The 13,907-nt window shown below is 43.5% G+C and overlaps 1 protein-coding gene across 1 annotated transcript in view; it reads right to left on the bottom strand.

Annotated features, from left to right (window-relative positions):
• Positions 1 to 13,907, bottom strand: part of LOC128685431 (irregular chiasm C-roughest protein-like) — a 399,092-nt gene that overhangs the window by 364,129 nt on the left and 21,056 nt on the right. The window contains exons 4-6 of the mRNA XM_070085947.1: positions 12,653 to 12,886; positions 12,041 to 12,196; positions 1 to 150 (exon numbers count right to left, since the gene is read on the bottom strand). The exon at positions 1 to 150 is cut by the window's left edge and continues 77 nt beyond it. Coding sequence (XP_069942048.1) covers positions 1 to 150; positions 12,041 to 12,196; positions 12,653 to 12,886 — 540 coding nt within the window. The remainder of the gene's footprint in view (positions 151 to 12,040; positions 12,197 to 12,652; positions 12,887 to 13,907) is intronic.

Genomic DNA, 13,907 nt, shown 5'->3' with positions numbered 1-13,907 from the left:
GCTTAACCCTGGGTGGGTCTGGTGGCACATAGACAGTGAGACGCACTGGGTAGGACCTGATGCCTGCCACTCCCTCGCTGGCACTCACTTGACACTGATACAGCGAGTCATCTTCCAGTAGCACCGGCTGGATCTTCAGGCTGAAGTCTCCTGTAGGAAGCAGATAGTCAATTGCTTGAATGTGGTACTGATTCTGTTGACCTCTTGCTCGGTTTCAGACCAGCCTAATAAATTACCAAGGAAATATTACTGCATTAAAAACTGTTTAACACATTTACAGACACAGTTTAATGTCAATGTTAGTAAAAGTTTGCAATATTTACCTCTAGTCTTATTTAACAGACAGAATATCTTGTCCAAGTCTGGAGTATGACATACACTGGTGGATCCCACCCTCCAGTGACACTGCATCTGCTGCACCTCATCTGACTCCAGTATATAAGCGTCTATGTTCCTTTACTGCAGAGCACTGCTTACTCACGATGCATTACTCTAACAGAGTAAAGATCAAACCAGCGAGTGGCACAACCAATGAGTCGTCCAAACTAACACTTGCAGCTGTCGTTAGTGGCAGGCTGCAAGTCAAATGTAATGCGATTTTATCGCTGAAGGAGGCCTTTGTTGTCGTCTGTACAGACGACACAGAGGCTGAGAAACTACTTACCACTACTGCTACTACCACTCTACGAGACCAGGGATTTCTTGTCTTGACTTCCCCAGCACTGAGGGCCAGGAGAACTGTGTTCCTCAAGCGACTCGACAACCTTATCACTGTACAGGCCACTGAAGAAATCAAGTCATCTATCGAAGCAGAGAGCCCTTGGGCCAAGGTGGACTTCATTACTAAAATACCCAATGCTTCATCCATGCTGAAGGTCACCTTTAGTGACGTCAACATGGCAGCCAGAGCTCTCGCTGAGGGCCTGGCTATTCACTACTTTCACATCAACCCAGCCTTCATCGAAGCAGAGAAATTCCAACATATCTCACAGTGCTATAATTGCTACTCATACTTACACACCACAAATGATTGTCCTACCAAGGACAAGAAGTTTTGCTCCACCTGTGGCCGTGAGGGTCATGACTTCAAGAATTGCACTACTGCTTCACCACCTAAATGCTTGAACTGCAGGAATGACCACCATACTCTTGCTGCCAGGTGCCCTACCAGAAGAGACATACTCAAGAAACAACAACAAAAGAAACCCAACCCACAAGCAACCACATATTCTGCTATCGCCAAGCTTCAAGCAGACAATACCAAGATACTACAAGCCACGCAAGCTGCTCCCACCACTTCCCTGTCAGCACCTACTGCCGACTCCACCAAGGTTCTTTATTGCATTATGTATGCTCATGTACAGAATGCAGCTGAGCCTGGTTCCTTCAACACCACCATCAATGAACTTTTCAAACTAAATAATATGCCTGGCCTCACATTCCCTGCATCATCACCTTCCACTGAGATCCTAAAATCTACTGCAAATATTATCAGCATCACCGCTGCTCCACCGCTGTCACAACCTCCACTAGACACAGAGATGGACCAATCAGAGACCACTGAGACGTCGGCAAACTCCACCAATGAGAGTCCGCTACCGCTTGCATCCACTGCTAGAGCAACTGACCAGTCGGAAATCTCGCCTTCACCAGTTCAGCCACCAGCCAAGAAAGCAAAAACACAAGAAACTGCGGATGCACCTCATGGTGCCTCTGCCACTGACACTGCTGCACCACAACAAGTCCGATACCTGAAGGGTGTATACTTGTACACAACCAAGCAGTATAAGAATAGAATGCTGTCTTCAGAAATCCATCAGCACCTCCAGGACGGATCAGTCAAGTATACCTACGACCAAACTGTTATACACCACTGCAGACATGACAGACTACTCACTGCCAACACCCAACACCTTGTGGAAGTCGAGTACACCTCAAAGAGGAAATTCAGGATGCTTCAGAATGGGGACCTTGAAGACGGTACCCTCCTCTAGCACGACTATCCATGGCCATTCACCATGAAGATAAGTTTCCCCAGCACTTTGCTGTCCACTAAAGCTGGGGTGTGGCTCCAATCGACCCTGTAACTGCTGCCTCTGCCGGACTGCGCTTCTCTTCCACCCTCCAACCGGAGGGCCAAGAAAGAAGAAAGAAGATGATCGTCACCCCCCACCCGGGGTGCCACTGCCGGGTCACCATCTGGAGAAGACCCGGGCCGGAAGTACCGGCGAATCAACATGAAAACATGAATGAATGAATGAATGAAAATGAACAACACAACACTCCACACAGGAGAGCACAGCGCTAGCACGATCGACACCATGCCCTGCCCTTCTAGGGCAGGGTTGGTGCTAGAGCCCGAGTTTGTAGCTCACAAGATGAGGGGGGTACTTGTGCCTCCTCCCATGGGAGACTTAGGTCTCAGACACTCCCTAGACAGGGAGCCAGTGCCGGGCCACTACTTGGAAGGGCCCGGGCCGGGAGAATACCGGCGAATCTTTAACAACAACAACATCCTTTACTGCATATTAATCAAGACAACTGTGTTCAACACCTGCTCCTAGGCGATGGCACTGGTTATCACATCTACTCTTGTCTATATATAATTCTGCGAGAATGAGGGTTTGATTAAGTCTTACTGTCGTCCGTTTATTTATCTTTATTTTATAGATAAGGCCAGTGGATGGCGAAACGTCTACATGTAAAGACATCCAGATGTTGCACATGTGTTTAATTCATAAACTTATCGGTTTTGCATACTATTGAGATATTGTGTTATTTAGGTTATCTTAGGCTGCTCGTTTATATCTTTCTGGTATGTTTTTCTCTTTGATACAATTTTTCTTTTAAACCGGTTCCATATTTCCTTTACATTACTTGTAGTTCGATCCACATAACGTTACTAATATCTGCGCACAGCTAATAAAAGTTAGCTACTCTGTAGCTGGGAACACTCAGGATGTTACCTTGAATATCAAAGATTGTATTTTGACTCGAATCACGTGATCACTCCTTCCTAGTCTCTCTCCTGCCCTACGTGACTACAAGGTGACAGTCTGTGGTCAGACTACCAATAGTCGAGGTGACACACCCATTTAAAAAGTTGAGCTTAAAGAATCTGAAGCGTGGAGAGAGATAGAGAGCGAGCTTGGGTCATTGTTATGGAAAGTCTACATCAATGACCTTCTCATCCCAGAATCCCAAGCATATACGGACGACTGTACTTTGACATTTACTTAACCAAGAGGGAGGAACTGCCAGATGCTCTGTGTTACATCAATCATCAGTTTACGGCTGTATCATCCTGGGGTAAACGGTGGCAGGTAGCATTTCCTCCTGAGAAAACACAAATGATGATGGTCTCTAGACATCATGATGGTAATGCTGGAGCAGTGGTAAAAATGAATGGGAGAGTGTTGGTACCCGTGGACGAAATGTGAGTCCACAATGACGGTGAAGAACCACATTGTAAATCTTGCAAACAAGGCGGACAGGAAGCTTACAGTACTTCGACGTATCTCACATCTGCTCGATAGTAGAGGTTGCAAGATTCTGTACGAGGCACAAACGCTCTCACTTCTTAAGTATGATCCACTTTCATGGACTGCCTGCAATCCAGCTCGTCTGTGACTCCTTGACGGAACAGAGAACAGAGCAAGACGACTCAATTCTTGCCTGGATCCAGCCTGGATAGATCTGTCAATTCAAAAGAGCCCTCAACACCGGAGGGATGTGGGTGGATTTACTGTTCTGTACACGACCAATATTGTCAAAATACACTTGGCTCCGCTCCAAGGAAAACGAGAAGTGAACTTCTACACAACAAGACGGGCAGCCAGCAGCAACTTCGCTGTGACTGTACCCTTCTCCAGGCCATCACTTCATGAGAAATAATTTTTACCTAGGATGACTCGATTCGTGAACATGTTCATACAGCATAATGATATCAACGAGATATGGTTAGTTGATAAAATGAAATTGCTGACCCACAGTTGGCTCCAACTGCATCCTGTCTCATATCTGTATGTTTCATAACCATAAAAAGGTTTTCACAAGAAATGATGTAAGTAAAACTGTGTAAGAAAGAGAGAGAGAGAGAGCGAGAGAGAGAGAGAGATAGAGAGAGAGAGAGAGAGAGAGAGAGAGAGAGAGAGAGAGAGAGAGAGAGAGAGAGAGAGAGAGAGAGAGAGAGAGAGAGAGAGAGAGACAGACAGACAGACAGACAAGGAAAAGGAACCAACAGACATAACGTGACAAACGAAGGGGACAAGTAAAGCAAGAAAGCTAAAAATAAAATTCTGAAAAAAAATCTGAGGGCAGAGGGAAAAATAATTAAAGTTAACCGTGTGTGTTATGTATGAGCAGCAAGTGAAGGTAACTTATTGTAAAGTAACTCTGAATGTTACTATGTGTTATGTATCAGCAGCAAGTGAAGGTAACTTATTGTAAAGTAACTCTGAATGTTACTATGACAGAATTATAGAGGAAGATGAGCGAGGGAGGAGGTGAAGGATAACTTGATGGAAGGGTGAATGAAAACTTGACGGGAAGGTTAGGGATACCTTGATGGAAAAGTGAGAGAACTTGATGGAAGGGTGAGAGACAACTTCATGGAAGGGAGAGGGGCAACTTGATGGAGGGGTGAGTGACAACTAGAAGGAAAAGTGAGAGATAACTTGATTGAAGAGCGAGGGAGAACTTGATGGAAGGGTGAGAGACAACTTGACGGAAGGGTGACAGAAACTTGATGGAAGGGTGAGGGAGAACTTGATGGAAGGATGAGGGACAACTTGATGGAAAGGAGACACAACTTGATGGAATGGTGAGAGACAACTTTATGGAAGGGTGAGGGACAACTTGATGGAAGGGTGAGGGAGAACTTGATGGAACAGTGAGGGACAACTTGATGGAAGGGTGAGAGACAACTTAATGGAAGGGTGATGGACAACTTAATGGAAGGGTGAGAGACAACTTAATGGAAGGGTGATGAGGGACAACTTGATGGAAGGGTGAGAGACAACTTGATGGAAGGGTGAGAGACAACTTCATGGAAGGGTGAGAGACAACTTGATGGAAGGGTGAGAGACAACTTGATGGAAGGGTGAGAGACAACTTGATGGAAGGGTGAGAGACAACTTGATGGAAGGGTGAGGGAGAACTTGAGGAACAGTGAGGGACAACTTGATGGAAGGGTGAGAGACAACTTGAAGGAATGGAGAGGGGCAACTTGATGGAAGGGCGAAGGAGAGCTTGATGGAAGAGTGAGAGACAACTTGATGGAAGGGTGATGGATAACTTGATCGAAGGGTGACAGTCAACGTGATGGAAGGGTGAGAGACAACATGATGGAAGGGAGAGGGGCAACTTGATGGAAGGGTGAGAGACAACTTGATGGAAGGGCGAGAGACAAATTGATGAAAGGGCGAAGGTGAACTTGATGGAAGGGTGAGAGACAACTTGATGGAAGGGTGATAGACATCTTAATGGAAGGGTGAGAGACAACATGATGGAAGGGTGAGAGACAACTTGATGGAAGGGTGAGAGACATCTTGATGGAAGGGTGAGAGACAACTTGATGGAAGGGTGATGGACAACTTAATGGAAGGGTGAGAGACAACTTAATGGAAGGGTGATTGACAACTTAATGGAAGGGTGAGAGACAACTTAATGGAAGGGTGATGGACAACTTAATGGAAGGGTGAGAGACAACTTAATGGAAGGGTGATGGACAACTTGATGGAAGGGTGAGAGACAACTTGATGGAAGGGTGAGAGACAACTTAATGGAAGGGTGATGGACAACTTGATGGAAGGGTGAGAGACAACTTGATGGAAGGGTGAGAGACAACTTGATGGAAGGGTGAGAGACAACTTGATGGAAGGGTGAGAGACAACTTGACGGAAGGGTGAGAGACAACTTGATGGAAAGATGAGAGACAACTTGATGGAAGGGTGAGAGACAACTTGATGGAAGGGTGAGAGACAACTTGATGGAAGGGTGAGAGACAACTTGATGGAAGGGTGAGAGACAACATGATGGAAGGGTGAGAGACAACTTGATGGAAGGGTGATGGACAACTTGATGGAAGGGTGAGAGACAGCTTGATGGAAGGGTGAGAGACAACTTGATGGAAGGGTGAGAGTCAACTTGATGGAAGGGTGAGAGACAACTTGATGGAAGGGTGAGAGACAACTTGATGGAAGGGTGAGAGACAACTTGATGGAAGGGTGAGAGACATCTTGATGGAAGGGTGAGAGACAACTTGATGGAAGGGTGAGAGACAACTTGATGGAATGGTTAGGGACATCTTGATGGAAGGGTGAGACACAACTTGATGGAAAGGTAAGGGAGAACTTGAATTAAGGGTGAGGGAGAACTTGATGGAAGGGTAAGGGAAATGTTAATAGAAAGGTGAGGGAGAAGTTAAAGGAAGGATGAGGGAGACATTAAAGGAAGTTCGCGGAGACAGTGAAAGTAGGGAGATTGAGAATCTATGCGAAGGTTGAGGGAGAAGTTAAGGGAAGGGTGAAGGAGAAGTTACCGGAAGGGTGAGGGAGAAGTTAAGGGAAGGGTTGGGGAGAAGTTAAGGTAAGGGTGAGGGAGAAGTTAAGGGAAGGGTGAGGGAGAAGTTAAGGGAAGGGTGAGGGAGAAGATAAGGGAAGGGTGAGGGAGAAGTTAAGGGAAGGGTGAGGGAGAAGTTAAGGGAAGGATGAAGGAGAAGTTAAGGGAAGGGTGAGGGAGAAGTTAAGAGAAGGGTGAGGGAGAAGTTAAGGGAAGGGTGAGGGAGAAGTTAAGGGAAGGGTGATGGAGAAGTTAAGGGAAGGGTGAGCGAGAAGTTAAGGGAAGGGTGAGGGAGAAGTTAAGGGAAGGGTGAGGGAGAAGTTAAGGGAAGGGTGAGGGAGAAGTTAATGGAAGGGTGAGGGAGAAGTTAAGGGAAGGGTGAGGGAGAAGTTAAAGGAAGAGGAATATAATAACGGAGGTGAGAGCAAAACTGAAAGGAAGGAGTTAAAGAAAATGTAAGATTGGATAAGATAGTAATAGTAGTGGATAAGACAGCAATGGTAGTGGATAAGACAGTAATGGTAGTGGATAAGATAGTAATGGTAGTGGATAAGATAGTAATGGTAGTGGATAAGATAGTAATGGTAGTGGATAAGACAGTAATGGTAGTGGATAAGACAACAATGGTAGTGGATAAGACAGTAATGGTAGTGGATAAGACAACAATGGTAGTGAATAAGGCAGTAATGGTAGTGGATAAGACAGTAATTGTTGTAGATAAGACAGTAATGGTAGTGGATAAGACAGTAATGGTAGTGAATAAGGCAGTAATGGTAGTGGATAAGACAGTAATTGTTGTAGATAAGACAGTAATGGTAGTGGATAAGACAGTAATGGTAGTGAATAAGGCAGTAATGGTAGTGGATAAGATAGTAATAGTAGTGGATAAGACAACAATGGTAGTGAATAAGGCAGTAATGGTAGTGGATAAGACAGTAATTGTTGTAGATAAGACAGTAATGGTAGTGGATAAGACAGTAATGGTAGTGAATAAGGCAGTAATGGTAGTGGATAAGACAGTAATTGTTGTAGATAAGACAGTAATGGTAGTGGATAAGACAGTAATGGTAGTGAATAAGGCAGTAATGGTAGTGGATAAGACAGTAATTGTTGTAGATAAGACAGTAATGGTAGTGGATAAGACAGCAATGGTAGTGGATAAAACAGTAATGGCAGTGGATTAGACAGTAATGGTAGTGGATAAGACAATACTGGTAGTGGATAAGACAGTAATGGTAGTGGATAAGACAGTAATGGTAGTGAATAAGGCAGTAATGGTAGTGGATAAGACAGTAATTGTTGTAGATAAGACAGTAATGGTAGTGGATAAGGCAGCAATGGTAGTGGATAAAACAGTAATGGCAGTGGATTAGACAGTAATGGTAGTGGATAAGACAATACTGGTAGTGGATAAGACAGTAATGGTAGTGGATAAGACAGTAATGGCAGTGGATTAGACAGTAATGATAGTGGATAAGACAGCAATGGTAGTGGATAAGACAGCAATGGTAGTGGATAAGACAGTAATGTAGTGGATAAGACAGTAATGGTAGTAGATAACACAGCAATGGTAGTGGATAACACAATAATTATTGTGGATAAGACAGTAATGGTAGTGGATTAGACAGTAATGGTAGTAGATAACACAGCAATGGTAGTGGATAACACAATAATTATTGTGGATAAGACAGTAATGGTAGTGGATAAGAAAGTAATGGCAGTGGATAAGACGGTAATATTAGTGGATAAGACAGCAATGGTAGTGGATAAGACAGTAATGTAGTGGATAAGACAGTAATGGAAGTGGATTAGACAGTAATGGTAGTAGATAACACAGCAATGGTAGTGGATAACACAATAATTATTGTGGATAAGACAGTAATGGTAGTGGATAAGAAAGTAATGGCAGTGGATAAGACGGTAATATTAGTGGATAAGACAGTAATGGGAGTGGATAAGGCAGTAATGGTATTGGATAAGGCAGTAACGGTAGTGGATAAGGCAGTAATGGTAGTGGATAAGGCAGTAATGGTAGTGGATAAGACAGTAATGTTGGTGGATAAAACAGTAATGGTAGTGGATAAGACAGTAATGTTAATGGATAAGACAGTAATGGTAGTGGATAAGACGGTAATGGTAGTGGATAAGGCAGTAATGGTAGTGGATAAGACAGTAATGGTAGTGGATAAGACAGTAATGGTTTTGGATAAGACAGTAATGGTAGTGGATAAGACAGTAATGGTAGTGGATAAGACAGTAATGGTAGTGGATAAGACAGTAATGGTAGTGGATAAGGCAGTAATGGTAGTGGATAAGACAGTAATGGTAGTGGATAAGACAGTAATGGTAGTGAATAAGGCAGTAATGGTAATGGATAAGACAATAATGGTAGTGGATAAGACAGTAATGGTAGTGGATAAGACAGTAATGGTAGTGGACAAAACAGTAATGGTAGTGGATGAGACAGTAATGGTAGTGGATAAGACAGTAATGGTAGTGGATAAGACAGTAATGGTAGTGGATAAGACAGTAATGGTAGTGGATAAGACAGTAATGGTAGTGGATAAAACAGTAATGGTAGTGGATAAGACAGTAATGGTAGTGGATAAGACAGTAATGGTAGTGGATAAGACAGTAATGGTAGTGGATAAGACAGTAATGGTTTTGGATAAGGCAGTAATGGTAGTGGATAAGACAGTAATGGTTTTGGATAAGGCAGTAATGGTAGTGGATAAGACAGTAATGGTAGTGGATAAGACAGTAATGGTTTTGGATAAGGCAGTAATGGTAGTGGATAAGGCAGTAATGGTAGTGGATAAGGCAGTAATGGTAGTGGATAAGACAGTAATGGTTTTGGATAAGGCAGTAATGGTAGTGGATAAGACAGTAATGGTTTTGGATAAGGCAGTAATGGTAGTGGATAAGACAGTAATGGTTTTGGATAAGGCAGTAATGGTAGTGGATAAGACAGTAATGGTTTTGGATAAGGCAGTAATGGTAGTGGAGTGGCAAAAATGTTGAACTTCCTGCTGAATTAAACACATGTGAAACATCTGGGTATCTTTAATTTACTGAAGTGTCTCCATCCAATAGCTTTATCATAACAAAGACTTAATGTGAGGACTGTAGAAATGCGTACTGTAGACCAGGTAATCAGTCCCACAGCCTAGGAGTAGGTGCTGAGCTCCATAGTCCTGAAGAATCTGAAGCACAGGCGGGAAAACTGGCACTTATACCGGTATCAAATGAGGGAGGTGCAGGAGATGAAGACAGTGTGACCGGTAGGGTGAATCCCCCAGTGGAAGTTTTACCTAAGGGATGATCCAGGGGTAAGAAAGTAGGTTGTGAAGATATTCTCTTCACCAAGATTCCATGATGTTACTGTGTTTCACAAATTGTGTATGAATGTTATACAATACCGACATCTTTGGTGTCTATAATTTAAAGACGTTTCGCCATCCAGTGGCTTTATCAATACAAGGTTATAGTGTGAAGACTGCAGAATTATATACAAAACGAGAGGTAATCAGTCCCTCAGCGTTTGACTTAGTGATGAGCACCGTGGTCGTGAAGAATCTGAAGCACAGATATTAAGATTCTTCAAGATTACGGTTCTCATTACCTACTTCTTGGCTGAGGGACTCATTATCTCGTCTTTTGTAAATACTTCTACAATTTTCACATTATGTCCTTCCATTGTACTGACAGAGCCACTAGAAGGCGACACGTCTACCAGATACCCAGATGCTGCACATGTTTCTAATTCTTCATCTTGTCGGTACTCTATACCATTTATGTGCAAACTTGTTGTTACCTTGAATAATGTTGCGACTGAGAGAATTATATTGGAAGCATCAAGGTTCATCGTATTTATTTTTTTCCTTCTTTTCTTTCCTGACTGGGAAAAACACTTTGTACAGTTCAGGTGTACAAGATGAGGTGACACACTGACCTGAACTCATTTCTCTCCTCACTGGTGTACAAGATGAGGTGACACACTGACCTCAACTCATTTCTCTCCTCACTGGTGTACAAGATGAGGTGACACACTGACCTGAACTCATTTCTCTCCTCACTGGTGTACAAGATGAGGTGACACACTGACCTGAACTCATTTCTCTCCTCACTGGTGTACAAGATGAGGTGACACACTGACCTGAACTCATTTCTCTCCTCACTGGTGTACAAGATGAGGTGACACACTGACCTGAACTCATTTCTCTCCTCACTGGTGTACAAGATGAGGTGACACACTGACCTGAACTCATTTCTCTCCTCACTGGTGTACAAGATGAGGTGACACACTGACCTGAACTCATTTCTCTCCTCACTGGTGTACAAGATGAGGTGACACACTGACCTGAACTCATTTCTCTCCTCACTGGTGTACAAGATGAGGTGACACACTGACCTGAACTCATTTCTCTCCTCACTGGTGTACAAGATGAGGTGACACACTGACCTGAACTCATTTCTCTCCTCACTGGTGTACAAGATGAGGTGACACACTGACCTCAACTCATTTCTCTCCTCACTGGTGTACAAGATGAGGTGATACACTGACCTCAACTCATTTCTCTCCTCACTGGTGTACAAGATGAGGTGACACACTGACCTGAACTCATTTCTCTCCTCACTGGTGTACAAGATGAGGTGACACACTGACCTGAACTCATTTCTCTCCTCACTGGTGTACAAGATGAGGTGACACACTGACCTGAACTCATTTCTCTCCTCACTGGTGTACAAGATGAGGTGACACACTGACCTGAACTCATTTCTCTCCTCACTGGTGTACAAGATGAGGTGATACACTGACCTCAACTCATTTCTCTCCTCACTGGTGTACAAGATGAGGTGACACACTGACCTGAACTCATTTCTCTCCTCACTGGTGTACAAGATGAGGTGACACACTGACCTCAACTCATTTCTCTCCTCACTGGTGTACAAGATGAGGTGACACACTGACCTCAACTCATTTCTCTCCTCACTGGTGTACAAGATGAGGTGACACACTGACCTGAACTCATTTCTCTCCTCACTGGTGTACAAGATGAGGTGACACACTGACCTGAACTCATTTCTCTCCTCACTGGTGTACAAGATGAGGTGATACACTGACCTCAACTCATTTCTCTCCTCACTGGTGTACAAGATGAGGTGACACACTGACCTCAACTCATTTCTCTCCTCATTGGTGTACAAGATGAGGTGACACACTGACCTCAACTCATTTCTCTCCTCACTGGTGTACAAGATGAGGTGACACACTGACCTCAACTCATTTCTCTCCTCACTGGTGTACAAGATGAGGTGACACACTGACCTCCACTCATTTCTATCCTCACTGGTGTACAAGATAAGGTGACACACTGACCTCAACTCATTTCTCTCCTCACTGGTGTACAAGATGAGGTGACACACTGACCTCAACTCATTTCTCTCCTCACTGGTGCACAAAGGTTGACACACTGACCTTCATCGTCGGAGCCGATCATGGCGTAGCGGGAGAAGCCAAAGAGGTCCCTCTCTGTGCCGAGACCGAAGCCGTCCTTGGTCCACTGTAGATGTCCCACCTTGTTGATCACTCTGCCGGGAAGTGTCGTAGATTTTAAAGGAAATCCAAAGAGTACTTATTTGAATTTAGGTAAATGTTGAAACCCAGACTCTTTCCGCTTCCAGCCTTCTGTACTCTGTATATAAAAACTAAATTTGTAAAACTAAGTTATGTTAGGGTGGTTGAAAAAAATCCAGGAAACTCGAAAATCGGAAATGAAAACAAAACTGCTTCGGTTTCTTCTGGATCATGACAGTCGAAGATGACTCATAACATATTTTATTACCCAGTTTGTTTATTATTTGCTTATAATTATTAAATATAGTATTGTAACTAAAACAACGATACTCGAATATCATCAAGACTATGAAATATAAATTGAAAATAATTATAATTAGCAATATTATATAAACAAAAATGTGTGTGATGCGTGCTCCAAGAAACTTGCTTAAAAACAGTATACAATTATTTTATGATAAATAGCTCGGACATAGAAAGAAACTTATGATGACATTTCGGTCCGAAACTTGCCCCTGAAGGTACGTGTGTCGAGTGATGATGATGATGATGATGATGAAGCTATGTCAGACAAGAAGCAAAGCAGCCAAGAAAGAAAGGTATCAGAATCGAGGAATTTTCTGATGAAGCCTTCATGATGAACTTGCTCTTCAAGTTCAGACACTCTGGGAGCAGAATGACATCCATAATGATCCTTTGCCAGCATATGCATGCCACTGCAGCTTTTCAAACTCGGCAACTCTGTCACTGCAAGATCAGAAGCACAAAAAATTAGATGCAGCAGTATAAGAACTATGTATACTTCCCATGTTTCCAGTGTTGACAGTGATGACTGTGATTTGTCAAGCTCGAAAATACCATCTACAATTCAGTACTAACTTGCACCAAGGCCTGATGATAGTGTGAAGTATCATGCAATGCTAAATCACTGGGCAGTGAGTACCAAGATGTTTACGTGTAGCATATAGAAACATACAATCACATCCTCTTTTTCCTGTCTCAAATGCAAAGTCAATTTATGCATCAAAGGAAAAAATTGCTTCATCGATATTCATTACAATAAATAATCATCTAGAATGACTGTTCTTTCGAAGGAAATTCAGAAAAATGGGTATTACAAACCATACCCCCGGCCGGGATTGAACCCGCGGTCATAGAGTCTCAAAAGTCCAGCCCGTCGCGTTAGCCACTAGACCAGCTAGCCACAATAAGATTCATCCAACTAGGTATATTTCTACACCATAGGAAGGTTAGCACAGGCACCACTGTGACCACAAATGCAAGTTTTTACAGACGAATCTCCAGCTAGCGTGGCCGTGACGAACTCTAGCTCAAGTCCCTTCACTGCCGTCAACATGACTCAAGAAATCGTAATGACACGATTGCAAACAAACCATATCCCCGGCCGGGATTGAACCCGCGGTCATAGAGTCTCAAAACTCCAGCCCGTCGCGTTAGCCACTAGACCAGCTAGCCACAATAAGATTTATCCAACTTGCATTTGTGGTCACAGTGGTGCCTGTGCTAACCTTCCTATGGTGTAGAAATATACCTAGTTGGATGAATCTTATTGTGGCTAGCTGGTCTAGTGGCTAACGCGACGGGCTGGAGTTTTGAGACTCTATGACCGCGGGTTCAATCCCGGCCGGGGGTATGGTTTGTTTGCAATCGTGTCATTACGATTTCTTGAGTCATGGGTATTACAAGTTACAGTAAATCGTTATATTACACGGGTTTATTTTTCACGTTTTGCTTATTACACTGTTGC

The sequence above is a fragment of the Cherax quadricarinatus genome, chromosome 1 (assembly GCF_038502225.1).
Source record: "Cherax quadricarinatus isolate ZL_2023a chromosome 1, ASM3850222v1, whole genome shotgun sequence".
Lineage (NCBI taxonomy): Eukaryota > Metazoa > Arthropoda > Malacostraca > Decapoda > Parastacidae > Cherax > Cherax quadricarinatus.
This window is presented reverse-complemented; position numbering and strand designations above follow the sequence as displayed.